Genomic DNA, 22,305 nt, shown 5'->3' with positions numbered 1-22,305 from the left:
AAAAGTTTCCTTTTAAATAAAAAGTAAGAAAACGATAATACTTTATTTTCTATTAAGGCTAATTTTTATTCCTATAGAAATAGATTCTATTCATTGAATATAAGTTGAGTTTAGTAAAAAAAAAATAAAAAAAAAAGTTTCAAAGAAGAAATGTAATAGAGAAATTAGATATAGTTTAGGCTTTGTTCACTTCACCTTAAGAAAATAATATTAAGTAAAAATAATTTCAGTTCAGCAAAAATAATTTGAATTTAGTAAAATTAATTTCAGTTCAATAAAAATAATTTCAGTTCAGTAAAAATAAGTTCAGTTCAGTAAAATTCAGTTTTCTTAAAGAATAATTATAATAGTAATCAGTCAAAATAATTTCAGTTCAGCAAAAATAATTTCAATTATAATTTTGTTTCAGTAAAAATAATTTCAGTTTAACAAAAATAAGGTGAAGTGAACGGGGCCTAATAAGAAAATTTAAGTTCAACAAATATAATTTCAGCTCATTAAGAATAATTTCAGTTCTACAAAATACGGTGAATAGAACAGGGCCAAACCCTATATATCAAACTATGATACAATCTAGTAAATTATTTAGATTCCTTGGATTATTTCATAGATTACTTGAAATTTTACTAAGCTATAACCATAATTTATTAACATGCATACAATAATAAATGAAGAGATTTCCTAGTGAACAATAATAAGTAAGAATGACTAATTATTTAATTTGTCATTGTCGAATTGAATGATTTGATTGTAAAACCATATTAAGATCATGACACTTCAACTGTTCATCTAATAAGAACATTAGATTTAACAGTTAAAGATTCCATTTAGAATCAGCCACAACTTTTTATATCGATGACTTATATATAGACTTCTAATTAATATTTGAATTGCTTCTACTTACAATAATTAAATTATTGCACCTGGCCTGACGTTTATCAAGGTAAAATCACTTCAATTATTTCATAAAGATACAAAAATATTCAATTATACATGTTATAGTTATAATTAAAACCCTAGTTTCACTTTACTCCCAAGAATAACCGGTTACATAAGCTTAGCTTTGCTAGCTTAATTAGCGACACTTCATAATAGTAACCTAAACGTTTTCTTTATAGAGGAAACTAAGATACGAAGGACAAATAATTTAAAGCCACATACATACAAAATTACAAATTATATAACATACAAATTACAATACAATATGAAATAAATAAAAAGTACAATATTATTACAATTAAACAAAAATTTTCAATTCCCTATTAAAATTATATCTCCTTTTTCTTCTTGAAAACACACACACACATATATACTAAGAACTAGGTTTAAATATATTGCATGGGATTTTTTCTTATTTGAGATAGGTAATGATGTGCATGATAAACAACTAATGGATATATGTATATTTATACAATTGAGTTACATACCAAGAACAAGAACGGGATGTATATGGTTCAAATAAATTTTTTGTCCATGGCTATAGATATAATAATTTTACATTCGTCGATAGTACGAAGTAGTAATTAGTACTACTTTCTTTTTCATAATAATCGCAATAGTTTGACTTTTACACTATTTATATTATGCATACTTTAATCATACTATTTACCAATTTATAAAAACATATCTTGACATGTAAAATATTTTATATTAGTGTTTATGTATGGAGTATATTTTTATTATACTAATCTTTAATACTTTTTAAAAATATATAATTACAAATATTAACGGTTATAATTGGACATTGACATGAAAACTAGTTAAAGTGTTAGGATTATTAATTTATTATGAAACTAAAGGAAATAATTAGTAGATAAGTACGTGTTGGATACAAATTAAAATTAGACAGGTTTCAACTAAAAGGAAACTTAGAAAGGCATTAATTTTTACACCAGCCTTATTCGATTGTTTTACTATGACATAATGTCATTAATCATTATACATGGCCAAATGGGTAATATCATAATCAATTGTTAGGGTGACCGAAGAGTACATTCATTTTAAGCCGTTAATCGTGGAATTTAGATTTTTCTCTTTTCATAATGACCAATAATGTACTTAATCAATATACAATAATTAGGGAAGATCAGATCATCATGAGACATGCTAGGATTACGAGCAGACAAAAAATTAATAATACTAAATTAAATAAGTTTATTGGTTGTGGTTTTTCCTCTTATTAGGGCCAAAAGGTTTTCCACGTAAAATCTCTCTGTGTTTCTTTTAAGTTCCTTTAGCTCAGTTTTATTAGTTCCGCAAAAAGTTAGCTAAATTCTCTCAAACTTCAATTCACCCCCCTCTTGTAGTATTCCTCTAAAGTAACAATATATAACTAATTAATATTACTCTTCGTAGAAATTTATCTTTGAGGTTTTAATTTAGTGGCAAAGATTAATTGTATGTAGAATAAGTAGAGTCTTCACAAGTTTATAAATTTAAATACCATGAGATACATTTGTGCCAAAACGTAGAAGTAAAAACCTAGAAACTTTCATCTTCAATAAATTTATGATACTTTCTTCATTATTTTAATTAGCACGTACATTTTGACTCATGACATTACTCACAAATTTTAGGCTAACTTTTCTAATTTATAGTTATTACTCACAAACGTTAGACTAACTTTTCTAATTTATAGTTATGGTAAAATATGGTTACATAAGATCTTGTTATTACAATCATCCCGATTTATTATCAAAATAAACCTGCCTTATTATTGTTTTCTCCCAATATTGTTAATGATTATCTCCGCTAATTATAAGTAACTTTATACTTCGTATTATATAATCCCTTTTCCGGCCACACTTAATTTTCTTTAAACTATGTGTGAACCCCTATTGTTGTGATTAATGGAAATGATTATCGATAGGTGCATATATACAAAGTCACCTTCAATTCGGATAAAATTAAACCAACATAGTTTCTCGATAGTTTACAAGCACTAGCTAGCAAGGTGGGGTCATTTTGGGTAGATACCCAACATGTGTATGCAGCATACTCATCAGGAATATTTTATTTTTTACTTTTTTTTTTATGTGAAATTTTAAATTTCAATGGTATATTTTGTGTAATGAATTGCTAAACATCGCTCCCTTTTTTTATATTGAAGGATGATATTCAGATATTACCTTTTGTATAAGTTGTAGTATACAATGATATAATATCATTTTTGACCCCTCCACTTACTAACACGTGGTAAAAAAAATTTCCGACACTACCACATTTGACCCCACCACATTCGATCCACCACTAAAAATCCGAATTTTTTTTAAAAAAATTTATTAAGCATTAGCGACATGTTCAAGATGATGGACGACAACAACGTTCGGACATCGCCGTAGGCTTCGTCGGACGATTCTGTAAGTCGTCGTACTTTTTTTAAATTTTTTTTGAAATAAAACATCGCCTAAATAATTAGGATCCACTTAGGGCCTGTTCTCATACGTTGAAATTCAGTTCAGATCAGTTCAGTTCAGTTCAGCTCAGTTCAGTTCAGTGCAGTGCAGCTCCTAATTTCTTCTCTTATAAAATATTCATTTCATTTTAGTTCAGTCTATGAGAACAGACTCTTAATTCCGCCTAAATTTTCCGGATCTTCCTAGATGGATCCGGAAATTTTAAGTACTGTTAGCAAAGTTACAAACTTAAGTTACAAACTTACAAGATAAATTTCAATAAACTACTGGTACAAACTTACAAATTTCAATAAGCTAAATAAAACTATTTCTACTTTATTAAGAGTTCTAAATAGATTTTTTTTTTAATAATTTTTTTTATTTTATTTTAGTAGAATATGTTACTCTTATGATTAATGATTAATCAAATTGAACTAGCACCCATAATTATGTCTAACTACATATTATAATGGCATTCAACAAATTCAATATTCAAATTTAAGTTTTAAACCAAATTGGCAAAACACTAAACAGTCCTTTAATGCATAGATTTGTGGTGGATTAAGGTTATCAAATTTTCAAACACAATTAAATCTATTAGTTGAAAATCATCTTCTTAGCTACAACAAATCGTTATGTCAATTTGAAAAAACAATATTCTAACAATGTGTACGTGTGAGTGATTTACTATGGTGCACGATATATTCGGCGATCATAGTTTCAATACATGGAATTTTCTTTTGTTTAATATTTAATGTATCTATTAGGGAAATTCCATTGGTATATCCGTGGTTTTGACTTTTCCCATTGATACACTCCTAAATTTTTGCCTTCTCATCGGTACACCCATGGTTTGGTCTTTTTCCCAAACGTGACTAACACCGTTAAAAAGTATTTCACTAAGTTAAAATAATTAAGGAAAAGACTACAACACCCCTTTAAACATTTAATGTCTTGATTTGCGTGTCGAAAATTATTCAGTTAAAGTTTTAGGAGTCATGTTAGTCCATAATGATCCAAATTAACCCCAAATTAGCAAAAAAAAAAAAGCAAATGTCTCATATGCGTATTAAAAAATATCTCGATTTACGTGCCGTTACTTTTTTGTGATATTAATTATTCGGTAAAGGTTTTAAGGGTCATTTTGACCCTTTATGAATGTAAATCGAACTCGAAATTGTAAAAAAATTAACGAAAATATCTCATTTTACATGTCATAATATTTCTTATTTTTTTGTCATGACACGCAAAATGAGATATTTTCGTTAATTTTTTGACAATTTCGAGTTCGATTTAGATCCATAAAGGTTCAAAATGACCCCTAAAACCTTAGCTGAACAATAATTATCACAAAAAATTAATGACACGCAAATCGAGACATTTTTGACACGCATATGAGACATTTGCGTTATTTTTTTTGCTAATTTCGAGGTTAATATGGTTCCTTAAGATATAACATAACTCCCAAAACTTTAACCGAACAATTTTTGACACGCAAATCGAGACATTAAATGTTTAAAAGGGGTTATATAGTCTTTTCCTTAATTATTTTAACTTAATGAAATACTTTTTAAAGGTGTTAGTCACGGTTGGGAAAAAGACCAAACCATGGGTGTACCGATGGGAAGACAAAAGTTTAGGATTGTACCAATGGGAAAAGTCAGAACCACGGGTGTACCAATGGGAATTTCCCTATTTATTATGTGTAAAATTTATTTGTAAACACCATAATCATTTTGTTAATGAATTAATTTTTATTTAAAAAAAATCCTTCAAATTTATATATTAGTCTAATTTCTCCTATTAACTAGGAGATTATTCTCATTAACAAATTATCAAGTATCAACGTATAAATGTAAGTGGTGTTATCTATCATGTACTTATACAATTTTTAAACAGGTTGCCATAAAAGCCAAAAGCATAATCAACCAAATCAAATAAAAAAATCTCCCCCCAAAAAAAAATGATCTCCGATCCATTAATCTAATCTTTATCGCTTTAGATTTTTCTGGATTAGTAAAAAGCTCTCAATTAATTAAATTAATCATACAAATAGTGAGAGTAAGGGACAAAATACAACCCATAAGTTGCAGTTCTACAATAATAATTATTATCTTAATTCAAGATAAACTCTAATTCTTGCAGTCTTTTTCTAAACGCAATCAGATTTAGGTGAAGATTTTTCTACTTTATTGTAATAATAATATCTTTTTCACTATAGATATTTTTTTTTATTTTTTTTTTTTTTTTTTTTGAGAACATAGATATTTATTACGAAATAGATATATTCGAGCATACATATCGTACTATTTGAGATGTAACGTATATAGAGTAATAAGTTTACCGTCAAAGTTCATACTTCGTATATTCTTAACGTACCTAAATTGGCCGTGAGCCCGTGACTATTATTTAGGGGCTTAGATAGAATTATAGTAACCAATAATAGTTTTTTAATGATAAGTAATTATTACTAATGATCTCCACTTCGTGCTTAAAAGCAATATCTTAAAGTAGGGCATAATATTCTAAGTGTTAGGCATGCAAGATGACAAAATCCTTTAGCTAATGATTTTTACTAAACAACACATAATTATTTCAAATGTCATGAATGACAAAGTCCATATTCCATATAACTATGTAGTAACATGTACATAGTAGACACGTAGCCTTTGTTTAGCATTTTTTTTTTTTTTTTTTTTTTTTTTTTTTTTTTTTTTGGGAAGAAAGATTCCTTATTTCATATATATGAATCCATTTTTTTTAGTTTTATTTTTATGATGAGGGGAATTTATTTTTTATTGATTGAAACTAGTGATCATCTTTTACTTATTTATTTTTTATTTATTTATTTTGACAAGAAACTAGTGATCATCTTGGATGATGTTTACATTTTTTTTATATCATATTTGTAGTGTTTATGGTTTCAAAAATAAATTAAAATATTTGTAGTGTTTATATAAATACTGTTCTATATACTTCTTCAAAAAAAAAAAAAAACTGTTCTATATATAATTCATCTTAATTGAAAAGATACTATAAATAACTATTCTTTTTTGGGAAATTTGTTAATTGTTTTAGCTTGATACTTATTATCGATATTGGGCTGTTTACACATAGATTCATTGATTATTACGTAGTATGTTAAGTACTCCCTCCATCCTTTTTATTAGAGATCCATTTCTAACATTTATTACTCACATAATAAAGCGAAATGAATCTCTATTAAAAGGATGGAGGGAGTATATATTTTTGGACATGGTAACACAAAAGTGTAATTATTAAGAGTGTAAATTTGTTTGATAACAAAATATAATTTGTCTTACAAATTACAGGATATATATAAAATTAATACATACTAAAACCCAATAACAATAATCACCCTAATTAACGTAGATAATATGCCCTTTGAGTGCTCTATCTCGAGTTATCGACATCATCGAGTATTCCAGTGGAGAAATAGAGCATGTATAACTTAGATATAGACTTGGACATATTTAAATTGATAAAACTTCCAATTGATATATTGTTGGTATCAAGATCAAGTTTTGCCCATGACAATAATATTTTGGATAATTATATTAAGTTTGAAGAATTGAGGTTTTGTTCGGTACATACTACCCGTATCAGACTTATTGTCTGACATCGATACAAGTAGGACACGCCTTATTCTCTGACACCAAGAAGGGTACGCCTAAATACGTGTCAGACACAAAAAAAAAGAGGTGTTTGGTATTTTTATATTATTGGACCTTTGATACAAACCATGTCTTGCTTTGACACGACTTATGTTTACTAATTGAACATGTCATGTCAACAACTTATTTTATATACTTTTTTTATTTATTGAGATTAGGACGTGTCATGTCAACGACTTAAAACCACTGTCAACGATTTAAAACCACTATTATATATCCCCTTAGACTCTCAACGTGCCTGGCTAACCTATAAAGCTGAAATCATTCGGCGATTAACATGAGGTACCAATTCAATAGGATAATTCTCCATACCTTTAAAGAAATCATTACACAAAGCAAAGGGAAAATAAAAGTGTTCCTTACAAACTATCACCAATAGTTTATGACAACAATTCCCATTTGTTTTATGTAATTGAGTTTGGAAATTGACATCCCCATCTCCAAAGATTGAAAGTAGGATAAGGCTTTGGGTGGTTTGGATTAGGAACTAGCGTAATAATTTGTCTTGTGACAAGCCAGACACCTATTGTAGCGGGGAACTAAAAATAATTCATCTTAAATTAAATAATATAATTGGAAATTAAAAACATGCTACAATTGATAGAAACATAGTATTCTCTTTATAGGGAGAGTCTACAGTGCATGACAAATACCGCTATGTACCATAAATATTATGTACTGCTATGTATTACTAAATTATATATATATAGGAAAACACTTAATTCCTTTTATATTTCTCAAGTAGTTTTTTTTTTTTTCAGTTTCTATCGTTGTCGCTCTCCCATTCTACCTACCTCCTTCGTTATTTTCATTCATCACATTTAAATCTTGAAGCAATTATAATTTGGGGACAACATTATTCAACATCTTTAATTTTAAGATTCAATTGAGGTAATTTGTTAGTTTTTTTCAATATTAATCTCTCTTTTCATTAATCTAAAACGTAACCCTAAAAAACCCTAACCCTAATCTCCACATGCATTTGTCAAGTAATTCTATTCTTCTCCCTCGTAATGCTTCTTCATTGTTATGAATTGTTGATGTTATTTCAATTTTTGCAATTTCTGATTTTTTTTTATTAGTTTATATAAAATCTTGGTGAAAGTGCTCCATACCACGATACTACTGTGTGATTTGCTACTCTATTACTTGTTATTAGTCAATTCTTATAATTTTTTGTTTTTTTTTTTATTGATTTTTAGTCAATTAGAGTATAGATAAATGCATATGAGGCTTTTATAATTTCGAGTCAATTTCTTAATTGACAGTATAATGTCACTCTTCATCTAATTCTGTTCACCATTGCATTGTACTAGGACGTTTAATTAATGGACTTAGTTTGTAATAAAAAAAACTTGCAATTTTTCAATAATAATATAAATACCAATATTAGTATTATACTAATTTGTGTTTTATTTCTTTTTGGATTCAATCCCACCCCCCTGATCTATTTTTTTTTTATTAGTTTATATAAAATCTTGGTAAAAACATTCTTTAATTTCCGTGAGCATTTAGACGTGAATTACAATTTTCAAATTCGATCAACTATTTTACTTAAATTCTTGACTTTGTCATTGTTGGGTAGAGTTCTCATTCCGTACCTCTTTAATATTTTTGTTTAATTTTCAGATTTTGCAAATTACCTATTATATGGTCTGAGTTTATTGTTTCTTTGTCAAAGAAACTAATCGATGGATTTGAATTTGACTCCTTCAAAACAACATGCTCACAATTGTACAGAGAATATTTGCATCAAGGTAAATTATTTTTCTACACATCTTATAGTCTTATATATAATTAATTGGATGCTTACGTATTCCTATCAATATATGTAAACACTTATTTAAATGCAGGAAAAAAATGATAATGCAGATCATATTGGAGATCAAATACCATTAGACAAGTTTGATGTTATCAAGTCAATGAAAAATATTGAAAATGTAGTTGTTAGTATAAATAGTAACATTGAAAAGATGTTGGCCTTATTTACGAGTAATGAAATAAGGAAGAATGATAATGGTTTATTTAAGACCAGAGAAGATATAGAAGAGAAGGATTTTACATCTGGAACATTAATGGTAGGAGATTTAAATAATAGGTCTTCAGAGAAAAATTTGAAGGAAAAATCAGAGGACGATTTGAAGGAAAAATGTGGTACTCCTAAAGAATCTTGTAGCTCACCATTTATCAAATATTTCCCTACTAATCAAAGTGCTAGAAGAGAACTAGATTTGGACTGTCCAAAACTTCCAAGTGAGGTAATTAATTTCCAATATACTGGAAATCGATTCCCTAGTCAATTAATTACATTAAAGGAATTTCCAATCAAAAAAATCAAGGCTACTAAACAAACAACAAGTAATAAAAAGAGCAACAAAATGTGAAGTCAAATGTTATCCATCCAAGTCATGGTGATGATCAAAAGTTGAAGAATTCGAGGTTAAACTCAGGAGGAAACCATATCGGTATGTTTAATTGATTATTTATGTTTTATTTTCACATTTAATTTTATTCGCTTTAAACTTGTCAATGGTTGTGATTATGATGTATTGAGTAAGGATGAAAGCACTACATTGTACGATAAGGAGAAGGTATCTGAGACGGTGGTTAAAAGTTTCGTAAAGGAAGAGGTATGAACACTATATGATTGAATAGTACGTAATGATATTGTTGGTTATTTTATTATCAATATATAATAAAATCAAACTATTATTCTCAGGATGAAGGAGAAAATATGAAATGTAACAACGATGTAGATTTTTCAATACAAGATATTCTTGTAAAAGCTCAATGCAAGTCGTCTAAGAAAAAGAAGGTGATAACAATGTATATATATTATTTAACAAAATGTGTTTTGATTGAATTATGTTTCTTAGACTTACACGCTGTTTATGTAGGTTAAAAACGGAATAGGTGATACGTTGTCAAAAATTGTCAAGAAAGCTAATGAAGTTCCAGATACATACAAGTCATATTTGGATTTTTTTTATCTCCGGAAGAGCGTAAAATTTGTGTTGGCATTGCTAAATGGAAGAAAAATACTAACATTTGTTATGAACACGCGTCAAATTATGCAGAAGTAACTGATATTAAATTTATTTATCCAGGAAAGTGGTTAAAAAGCACGGTATATAATTAACTTCAAATTTTTATTTTTAACTTATTTATCAATATTCGTATTATAATTTTGAATAATGTGATTTGGTTTACAGTTTATTGATTATTATTTATACGACATAAATTTGCATCAAGATGTCGCTCCTAAAAAAATGATATTACCCAACTCATTTCAGGTAATTGAATTGTTGTCATTTTTTTTTATAAGGTGATGAATTGATGTCACTAAACTAATGATAAAGTTCTTTTTTATTATAGTATAGAGTAATGGAATTTCATTTAGATAAAAAGAGGATGTCAAAGTTTGCAAGCACGCTAAAGTTTCAGGAACGGTGGATAGAAACTTTTATGCCTAATGATAGTAGTAATGTTGAGCAGGTATCTTGATATATTTATTGACATTTATGTAATTAAGAAATTTTTTAAGAAGAGTAAAAAATATAATTAAAGTTAATTGTATTTTTATAGGTTTATGTGCCATTAAATGATGACTATGGACAACATTGGTTTCTATTGGTTATTGATTTTATTGAAAGGAAAAATTATATTTTGGATTCACTTGGCATTAACGATGATCGTCGTAGAATTGTTTCAGAGCTGGTAAGTAAAGCTTATTAATTAGAAATTAGTATATATGTCCTTATCAATTTAATTTTGTTGACTTAAAATTTTATTACGTTGTTGATGTTACAGCTTCTCAAGACTCCACATGTATATGGGAATCATCCTAAGTTGGGGCGAATATTTGAAGAGTGTGTAAATTTTGATGTAGATATTCAAAAAACACCGTTGCAACCAAATGGGTATGGAGTATATATTATTGTAATGTTAACATTTTACTTTCATTTTACAATCGATTTTTAATTAAATTTATATATATTTATATTACTTTATGCATAATTGATTGTGGCATGTACATCTTAAAGTATATTGAAGCTGAAAATAAATCAGATTGGTCAAAAATATTCTATACGGTAAAGTTGAATTAGATTGATTTATAACTTTCATATGTATAATAGAGTGATAGATACAAGGTTGAGTGGTTTTTATTTATTTATTTTTTTTATTTTTTATGCAGACGGCATCCATGGAAATTAAACGACTTAAGTATTTGGAAAAACTCATCACTAGCGAATTTAATGAAGCTACACTATTTAAGCGTGCTATTTTGGGAGATGCATCCATTGATCTCAAGCAGCTATCTTGATTTTTTTTTTTTTTTTTTGAATGGAGCAGCTATCTTGATTTATCTCATGTATTGTTGACTTATTGTTGAATGGTGTTATTCTATAATTGCCACTTTTTTATTTTACATTAATAATATAACTGAGGTTATAGTGGAATAAGTAATACGAGTAGGAGGTAATATGAGAGATATTAAAGAAATCAAACAATAAGCTATCCAATCTAATATCATCAAATAGGAGGTGAATAGGAGTAGCACCATTGTTCAAGCACGTAATTGCTTTCACCACTTTTGTAAAATCACTTTCCACCCACACATTTGTATATCTAAGTCTTCTGGCAATCTGCATACCATTTTTCATGCCTATGACCCTCCATACGACACACTAACTTCTTTGATATTACATGCCCATCTTTTCTACTCTTAGTTGTTGCATCCTTTCGTACTCCGAAACCTTTGACTTTTGCATATGTATAATAAAATTCAATACAATCTTCTAACGACTTCCACCTGAGCATATCCATATCATCTTCATCATAGTCTTCTAAGTTTTTTCCAATTTTGTCCCATGTTTGCTCATTAATAAAGTGATCAATTGTCTTTTCTTCATGTACTACCTCTGTTTCGTATTAGTTGCAACTTTGGAATATTTTATATCTCACAAATAATACCCCAAAGTTGCAACTAATAAGAAACGGAGGTAGTAGTTCGAATTGATCTTCTATTGTATTAGTTTCACCATCAAACTTAGCATTATCATCATGATCATCAATTTCTCCTTGTGTGTTAACATTACTTATTTCTTGATCGTCCATTGTGAGCAATCCACACAATATTGATCGACTTTGGTGCTGTATTTAAGAAGAAAAAATATATTTAATATTTATATATTATCTACTTTCATTAAATGTTAGATCAATCAATGCCGCGGAATATACTTTGTAATATAGATTATGAACTCAGACTCTTATAGAAGTTCGACTCAAAAAAATAGATGGCCTTATACTCATTACAAATCTATAGCAACAATCATGCATGCAATAGCTACTAAGCGGCAAAACCAACAACAATTATTAGGATTAGACTTTGGTTATGGTGGATTTAATAATTAAACAACAATAATCCATGTCATTTAACTCATCACAACTATTATCCATACTAATTAACAAATCACAAATTTGATGATTGAATTTGAAAACAATAATTAGGCCACAATTAACTTAAAAAAAAAAAAAAACTCACCACAAATTTACGCGCTGTGCATCTACTCTCTCGGTGGCGGAGTCAGGTGCGTGCCGGAGGCGGAGCTCAGGCGGTGGCGAGTTGGATTTGATGCGGTGGCGAGTTGGAGTTGAGAAAATGGAGTGTCGTCGTGTCGAGCCTTTTTTTTTTCTCTCAGAATAGGTTTATGAGTTTAAAAAAATTTGTTAAAAAAATAATAAATTAAATGTAAAATCCCCTGTTTTAAGTTGTTGGCGGCAATTTATTTTGGTAGCTATTTTTCATATTTCTTGATTTATATATTTATAGGGTTAAGGGTTAGGGTTAGGGGGTTAGGGTTAAGTGAAATAAGATACCTTTTTCGCGTTAATGGTTGGATCTCACGTAGCTATGATTTCTTTTCTTATCTATAAATCACAAAATTTAGGGTATGTTCACATTTACTGAATTGAGCTTGAACTGATTGAAGCTGAGCTGAATATTTTATGAGAGAAGGAAATTAGAAGCTGGACTGAATTGAACTGAATTGATTGGAGCTGAACTGAACTGAATTGAACTGATTGAAACTGAACTTAACTGAGCTGGAAATGAATGTTTTATTAGAGAAGGAAATTAGGAGCTGAAGTGAAGTGAACTGAACTGAAGTGAACTGGTTGGAGCTGAACTGAACTGAACTGATTGCAGCTGAACTGAACTGAACTGATTGGAGCTGAACTGAACTGAACTAAACTGAACTAATTGGAGCTGAACTGAACTGAAATTAAGTAAATGTGAACAGACCCTTAATCAAACTAGACCTTGTGCGGATATCGTAACAAGTCAAAACATGTCATTTATTTATTTTGAAATGAAGAAAATAGGACAAAAGAAGTACTCCCTCTGTTTTTAAATACTTGCTCCATTTTTTCATGCGCAGAGTTTTAGGAGAAATTAATAATATATGGAGTTAGTGAGGTATGTGGAACAATAAAAAAATTGTAAAAAGCAAAAGTAGTGGAAACAGTTGGAGGAGAGATAATATGAAATTAATAAAATATGATCATGGTGGGTCCACTACGTGAGTGAAATCAGTTAAATATTGTACTCCCTCCGTTCCATAATGGTGTTTTTGTTTGAAATCTTTGACTTTTTTAAGAAAGAGAGAATCTTCTAAATTTCTCTTAATCTATAAGAATAAATATGGTGATATGGGATCTAGTTTGATCTTTTGGGTGAGTAGATTATAATATCTAACTTTATATTTTTGCTAGTGTGAGATTAAAGATATTTGCGGTCAAAGTTGGGTAAAAATTTGCATCAATTTACGAACAAGAACATTATTGTGAAACGGAGGGAGTAAAAGTTTTCCAAATAAGGAAATGGAGCTAGTATTTAAAAACGACCGAAAAAGAAAAGTGGAGCAAGCATTTAAAAACGGATGGAGTAATAGAGAAGACTAGTAGTAACGTGTCATATAAATGGAGTACCGATATTTCAATATAAGGAACAAAAAAAATCCATTTGTTCTGAAACAATTGATTAATTGGCACAATAAAACTTTGGACATGTTATACCACTATTTTCACTTTATTTTTATATAGTTAAACAATAGGCTGCATAAGAATGGATATTGACACGGATACAAGTATGAAACAAATACAGGAAACATTTATTTCAAAATAAGGGACACGGGTATGGGATGTTAAAATTCATATAATATATTTTTTTAAAAATGAATTTGACTATATATTTGTCATTCTGTCCTCTCATTAGATCATACTGCATCATAATATAAGTATTTCTACGAGTAATCTAAATAGGTTGTATGATGTAAAATAAATCAAACAAGTATTTCATATTTCTTTATGAAGGTAGTCTAAAGGAAAACAAAATGGATCAAATAAATTGCAAAATATTCAAAATTTATAATAAGATGTTTAATTATAATGTAGTCCTACGGGTAATTCTAAATAGGTTGTATGATATAAAATAAAATAAAAAAATATGAGAAGAGGAAAAACAAAAAAAAAAATAAGAGAATGGTGAGCACAAAGATTTGATCCTTAAACCCCTGCACAAAGGAATAATGCAATTTACCATCTTAGCTAAAGTCAAATGGTGTTAAGTGAATGAAAAAAATATAAAATATATTTAATTAAATTGAATATTGGTACATTGCGGTACATTAATTTAGTGGTACATATGGTACACGTCATTTATTGTAGAATTTTCACTCTTTATATTACCAACTATAGTATTCTCTTTATATTATCATAAAGTGGTATATATAAAGCGTATTAAGACTAGAATAGACCCGGTCTACAATAAATTATTGTAGATCCAACCTTCTAGTGTATCATACGAATGTGATTATATCATACGAAATGTGATTATATTATTACAAAAGTGATTATGTCATCTTGATGATTTTTAAATTTTATCATCCTAAAGATAATTATATAATCTCATTAAATGGTTTAATATGAAATCAAAATATGACTCACAAAAAGATAATTATATCATCTAAAAAAGTGATTATATCATCCAGAATGTGATTATATTATTTGAAAGTGTCAAATTTTGGGTCTACAATAATTTATTGTAGACCGGGTCCATACAAGACCAATTGTATAAAGCGAGAGTGGATGTCATCTTAAATAATGCGAGTAATACATTTAGAAATATATTAAAGAGTTTAAATGAAAATAAGATAAATTAAAGTAAATTAAAAAAAAACTAATGACAATTATTTTTTTTTGGACACAGACGATGAAAATTCGGATTATTAAAGATCCAAGTAATTTATAATCAATAACTAGTATGTCCATTTAACTTTGCTAATATCTTTATTAAATCATGTGCCAGTAGACATGCTTTAATTTAAAAAAAAAAGGGTGAGGAAATCAAAATTAGTTAAAAATCAAAATCAAAAATTAAAATTAAAAAAAAAAATTCATTTTTTTCATCATCCAAAATCATAATGTATTTACTAAGGAAGAATTGCCCACATAGAGCTAGGTTGCTGGCAATATCGCAGCGGTCAACAACATAGTGATTTAGACTGAATAATTGATGTTTTGCCGACAATGTAATCGAAGAAGACGTTCATTAGTTTTTTCTTTTCATCTCAGTCTGATCCATAAACATGTAATTAATTTTTTGCGACTTTGTTTGTGGCTTATGTTATGACCTAAACTACTATTGGTAATAACCATGTGTGGGCGCATTTTCAACATAAAAGAAAAGGGAGATAAGAGGAGATTATTTTTTTTGTCCTATTAAAGTGTAAGGACTCCTTTTAAGAAAAAATAGACACAATTAAAAAACGAAAGGAGTAGAAAAAAAAACACAACATACATTTCATATTTGAGAAATTAGAAAGTACCCTAGAGATTATGTGCGTTGTGTCATATGGAATACTAAATTTTTTAGCTATATCAGCATTTTATCAAATCCCAAATTTTGTAGTTGGATTATTTTATCATTTGTATTCCCCTAAAACTAGCAATTCAATTTCTTTCATAAACATTGGGATTTAAATTTGATTTTATATAAAACTAAAAATTAATATTTGTCCCTGTTGGAAGTTTGGAACTACTTTCATGGATATTACAGTGCCACTTGGACCAATGCAAAACTCATTTGGATTCTAGTTCTTCAACTTCATCATTGGACCACTTAAACCAGTCTCTGCTAAAAGCACAAGTCAATTTTCTTTGCTGCTTCTAGTTTTGGAGTTTTCTAGAACTTCTCATAGTTTTGGAGATTATACGTTACCAAATCTTAGTGGGAATTTCTTATTGGCCATAAAATTTGAGTGAAGGGAATTACATTCTTATTGTTTAAATAATTAAATTTGATGTTTGGAATTATCCCATTTGAATTGATTAGATGATGATTGAGATTTTTACGTACAAAGTAATGACTAATGTAATGTAACCCTTTAATTTTTAAATAATTTATCTATTTAATCATATTTCTCTAATATAAATGTCGCTTTAATTAAAATGCTAATGTGTACTATACTTTTGTCCATTATCAATATAATAATTCATTAGTTTTTATCTGTATGAGATGCCAATAAAATAAAATATTTGTTGAAAAAATGGCGGGAACGCGTAAGTATTATAATTGTTGAATGTTGATGATCCAAAATGACTTTCTTTGATAAGATAGGAGTACATACCATAAAATAGAGTATAAAAAAATGACATTAATACAATTTTCTTTTAAAAAAGGTTGAACAAATTATGGGCGCTTATGTTGTCTTTTAACAACGTAGCAAAACATAATTGTAGAAGAATGTATTACTAAATTGTTACATCAATAGGAGTATTTAAAACAATAATACCGCAAATATATGCAATAATTTTCAATCTAAAAATACCAATAATTGAAGAGTATTAAAATTATTTTACGCGTCTTTATCTATCTAACTAACTTACCTCCTTTGTTTTCTTTAAATTGTAACAAAATTTTATAACGCACCATGAGGAATATATTTCATAATGCAAATAAACAAAATCAGTAAATTAAATAATTTAATAAATATACACATATTATGCCCATCCATATTCTAGATATTTCAATAATTATTTTGATAATGTTGTTCGATTACCTTCTCTAATCACCTTCTAGACATGTGTGCCTTGAAATTGAGCACCTAAATTTCAAGGAAAACTATATGAAAGAAGTACTCCCTCCATCCCTTTTAGATTCTTACTTCTCTCTATTGTGTGAAAAATAATTGAATAAATGCTAAAAATAAGAATCTAATTAAGGGACGGAGGGAGTATTTAACAAGCGCATTACCTACATTTATCCTTTATAGTTCAAATCCAAGGCATATTGGGCAAATTTGAAATCTCTATATATACATGCATCAATATTCAATCTGTCCTAGTGTGTTGTATGCTCCATTATTCTCCCTTTTTGGATATCTTAAAGTGAATGTTTCATCTACTTTATAAGCATGTGGTTCCATTAATTTGTCTATTTATTAATAATATTTTGTTATATCACTTCGATCGATCACCTTAAATCGACTGTATTTAACAAAATGCTTGTTAAAAATATGTATGGATAATGTTTAAATTGAAGCATCATTAAATTAAGAGACAGGAATATTATATTTTGAGTGAATTACAAGTTTGAAATCAAGCTTTGATTATAGGTTATGGAGTAGTATAATTAGCAAAAACATACAATATACACATTTTTTTTTCTTACTTAAAAGTCAACCTTATTGATCATCGTAAATTCACTATTATACTTTAGTAACGTGGACCAACAATGTCGAACATTATTATGTATTTATTGGTGAATATTGCAAAATTGATTTGCAACCCCAGAACTCTACAGAAATATTTACACCACATATTATGGTGTTGATGTATCCACTATCAGTTTTGGAGTAATTATGCATTCAATAATTTTTCTCTAGGAAACTTAGGGAAATAGAGATGCCCCACCACTTAAGATAAGAGGTCCGATCTTGTAAATAAAATGTGATTAAATAGATGTACTAAAATAAAAATAAATTTATATATAAAGTCACATGAAAATTATTATATGGACCATAATGTAGTCATCGACTTGAAGTTTTCATCTTAGGTGTGTGCTACAAACTTGGAGTTTATTTGAGACAATATTTTCTAGGTATATACTTCCTCTAGTTTTATTAGTTGCAATATATTTCATTTTATATTTACCAATGTATTTTCTCAATCACTATAATAATAATAATAATAATAATAATAATAATAATGAGGACGAAGTTACTTTTTCGCGTATGGGGATTAGGTTATGTGGGGTTTTCTTCAGAACGCATGCATACGCAGCGTACTAAGTGTCGTCATAGTGCGAGTGAGTTTGTGTCACCCCCGGATGAAGGTGATGGTATTGTTCGTTTTATGCTTCATGGTTTCTCCAAGACGCTAGCTCCCTCTTCTCCGGCTCAGCTTGGGCGCATGGGTGGTTTGGTGCAAGATCAACATTGTGGTTTTGATGTGGCTCTTCTTGATTGTTTGTTCTCCAAGGGGTTTCGTACTGATGAAGTATATACCTCCCATGCAAGTGTCGTTTGGGGTTTTCTCGGGTTCTGAAAGGTGCTCTTGATAAGGTGATCTCTAGGCATGATGGTATTTTCTAATTGGGTCTCTTTGTTGGTGTTACCTCTTTGCACCCTTAAAACCTTTCGCCCGTAGAGCAGCTCTGAGTCTATGTCTTTGGTAAGGCGCCGACATGAAGAAGAGAGTATTTCCCATGCTATTTGTTCTTAAAGTGCACTAGGTGGTAATTTGCAGCTTGTGAGGGGTATTTTGCCAGAGGATTCTCCTACTTTATTATCAATGGTGGGTGATGAGGACCTTCATTTGGAGGAGCGCAATATCAAGCAATGTCGTAGGAAGATTTGTGATGGCTATTGCACTGTTGCAGTCCGGGTTCTTTCTTCTTCAGGTGTTGCTCCTTATAATGAAGCCACTCTCGTAGATTTACAGTCTAAACACCCTACTTCTCCAGCTCCATCCTTTCTTGATATATCGGTTGATGGCCTTCATCTCGTTACTAATTCTGTTGTTGTTTTAGATCGGATTAAGAGTTTTCCTCGAGCAACATTATGTGGTAGGGACGATTTACGTGCACAACACCTTATGGATTGCTTGAATGATGCTATTGTGGCTGTATTATATGAGTTAGTAGACTCTATTTCTGGGGTGGTTAATCTCTGTTTGGCTGGAAAGTGTCCGGTGGTGCTATTCGTCCTATAGGTGTAATCCCCCATATTTTCAACATAATTATAATGTATTAGTTTATTATTTATACAAACTATTTTTGATTCTCTAAGTATGAATTATTTTGAGGAAAATAATAAAATTTTACTAAACTATTAAGTTTAGTCTATTTACAACTTCTTTTCTTAAATATATTTGGCCCAAAGTCCACTCCTAATAAAATTAGGAGAGTAAAACCCAAAATAAAACCCTCTCCTATTCTCCCTCTCCTTTTTACGTGAAATCACAAAAAAAAAAAAAACCCTCACTTTCTTCTCCTCCTTCACGCACACAACAAACCAAGAAAAAAAAAGGGTGAAGCTTCGAGGTTGCCCAGCCGTGAAGACTGCACTGCCACATCGCGCCGCCCCTGCACCGCCACCATCAGCAGCCCAGTTCGCCCCTCCTCTCTTCTCCTTCCTCTTGTTTTCTCTTCCGTTATTTTTTGTTATTTTGATGAAAAGCTTCAATTTTTGTTTGATTTCAATTATAAATTATTGTTACTAGGATTTGATAGTATGTTTAATTTATAAAAGATTATAAATTTATGAGTGTTAGCATGTTTAAATCATTATTTAAAATTTAAGATTATATATGTTGTATAATTTAGGGTTTAAACATTGATTTTTCATGTTTTAAGGTTTGAAAACGTGATAATTAAGTTATCTAATTATACTATGTTTAAATTTTGTTAAAGTATAATTATTTTGATCATATTTAAATTTTCAAATTATTAAAGTTTCAATTTTTATGAGCAAGTTATGTTAGTTTCATGTTTTTATGCTTCTAAACCTACAAAATAATTATTGTGGGTATTTTATGATTAAAAAAGCTTTGAACTTTAAATTCTAATTTTAAAAATAATTTTCAGATTTCATACTTTTTATTTTGAAGCCTCTAATTACATTGAATTGATATATTTTTGAGTTTTTAACACACTAACTTAATATATAATGATTATTTCAAGTAATTATGCTTATGGGGTTATTTTATATACTTAAACCAAATTTTCAGATTTATTTACTTACTTTAAAGTTGCTGTAATTTGATATTAAACACTATATTTTCATAATTCTAACATATAAACTTATAGTTGAGATGTTATATTAGTAACTTTGACTATTTGGGACAATTTAAAGGCTTTATTTTGATGATTTAAGAGGTTTTAAAGTAATTTAGTATTGCTGTAAATTTATTTGCTTTGGTATTGATTTATTTCTAATTGTTTGGTTTATGAGAGGACTTTGTAGAAGGCGACTTCTAGTTTTAAAGTGGCCAACCGGATTGTTTACACAAGGATTTATTTCTAATTCCTGCCCTTGATATAATGGTGATTCACCCACCTGAGCCAGAGACTATCATTCTTATTTGCTATGTCCCAAACATATTTTCCCATGGCAGCAATATTCCAAGTAATGCAATCCTGCACTCCCAGACCACCCTCCCTCTTTGACCTGCAGATAATATCCCAAGAAATAGGGGGAGCCCTGCTATAAACAACTTTACCATCCCAAATATAGTTCCTGTAGACAGCCATAACCCCTTCCAAGACTTTTCTAGGCAAAATAAACAGCATTGCCCAATAAGTATGCAAGGAAAGAAGCACAGAATTTGCTAGAGTGACTCTAGCAGTATGACATTGTCCTACCACCCCAAAGCCTGATTCTAGCAACAATTTTATCTATAAGAATCTGACAGTCATCATTAGACAGCTTCTTAGCATTCACATTCACACCAAGATATCTGAAAGGCAAATCACCTTCCTTAAAGCCAGAATGTCTGATGATGTTAACCTTTACATCCTCACTGGTGTTGCAAAAATAGACATTGGACTTTCCATTATTAGCAACTAATCCAGATGCAGCAGAAAAAGTAGCAAGCCCCCTCATAAGCAACCTAGCAGACTTTTCATCCCCACTACTCATGACTATCAAGTCATCAGCAAACACTAAGTGATTCAACTTTACCCCCCTACACCTAGGGTGAAACTTGAAATCTCTATGATCTCCAATACTGTAAAGAATCCTAGTTAGGTATTCCATACAGATAACAAATAACAAAGGAGATAGAGGATCTCCCTATCTCAACCCTTTCTTCCCCTTAAAAAATCCATGAACCTCCCCATTGATCACTAAAGAAAAACTAGGAGTAGAGACACACTCCATCACCATGTGAATAAATTGAGAAGGAAATCTAAGAGCCAGCAACATATCCTTTAGAAAATCCCAATTAACAGAATCATAAGCCTTCCTAATATCCACTTTAAACATGCAACCAGCAGGCACGCTTTTCCTTTTATATCTTCCAATCAGGTCCTGAACAATACATATATTATGGCATATTCTTCTCCCTTGAACAAAGCTTGACTGATTGTCAGAGATTATCTTAGGCAAAACCTTCTTTAGTCTAGCACACAACAGCTTAGTTATGACTTTATAGACCACATTACAACATGCAATTGGTCTAAAATCAGTAACCGAGGAAGGCTGATTGCTTTTAGGAATCAGCACCAGATTAGTACAATTTATTTCCTTTAGCATCTTGCCTGTATTAAAGAAATTTTTAACTGCAGTACACACATCACTACCAACAATATCCCACCCCATTTTATAAAACGAGCTATTAAACCCATCAGGACCAGGAGCCTTGATACCAGGAATCCCAAACATTGCTTTCCTTATCTCATCATCAGTGACAGGACAATTAAGAATGGCAGCAAGCTCATCAGTTACTAAAGGACCTTTACTCACTATATCCTGCTCTACCTTAGTATCACAAGTTTGCTCAGAGCCTAGAAGCCATTTATAATAATCCACAAAAGCTTTATTAACCTGCTCCCTGGTATCACACCAAACTCCATGCATGTCAGCAATTGCCACCACCTTTCTTTTATAAGCTTGAATTTTAATACTCCTATGGAAGAAAGAAGTATTTTCATC

General features: G+C 29.6%; 1 protein-coding gene across 1 annotated transcript; it reads right to left on the bottom strand.

Moving 5' to 3' along the window:
• Positions 1-20,672: 20,672 nt before the first annotated feature.
• Positions 20,673-21,291, bottom strand: LOC110702242. Its single transcript, XM_021879950.1, has 2 exons — positions 21,005-21,291; positions 20,673-20,922 (listed from the first exon to the last, which is right to left on the bottom strand). The coding sequence occupies exons 1-2, from the start codon at positions 21,289-21,291 to the stop codon at positions 20,673-20,675; spliced, it is 537 nt and encodes a 178-aa protein (XP_021735642.1).
• Between the last annotated feature and the right edge of the window lie 1,014 nt (positions 21,292-22,305).

The sequence above is a fragment of the Chenopodium quinoa genome, unplaced genomic scaffold (genome assembly GCF_001683475.1).
Source record: "Chenopodium quinoa cultivar QQ74 unplaced genomic scaffold, ASM168347v1, whole genome shotgun sequence".
Classification (NCBI taxonomy): domain Eukaryota; kingdom Viridiplantae; phylum Streptophyta; class Magnoliopsida; order Caryophyllales; family Amaranthaceae; genus Chenopodium; species Chenopodium quinoa.
The sequence above is the reverse complement of the archived record's forward strand: the minus strand, read 5'-3'. Positions and strand labels throughout refer to the sequence as shown.

What these genes read in the sequence shown, in the direction of transcription:
- LOC110702242 (XM_021879950.1), bottom strand. Translation starts at nt 21,291, where the DNA reads ATGAGTAGTGGGGATGAAAAGTCTGCTAGGTTGCTTATGAGGGGGCTT. An exon ending in CTTTGGGGTGGTAGGACAAT is followed by an intron (nt 20,923 to 21,004) that starts GTCATACTGCTA and finishes TATTTTGCCTAG; the next exon opens with AAAAGTCTTGGAAGGGGTTA.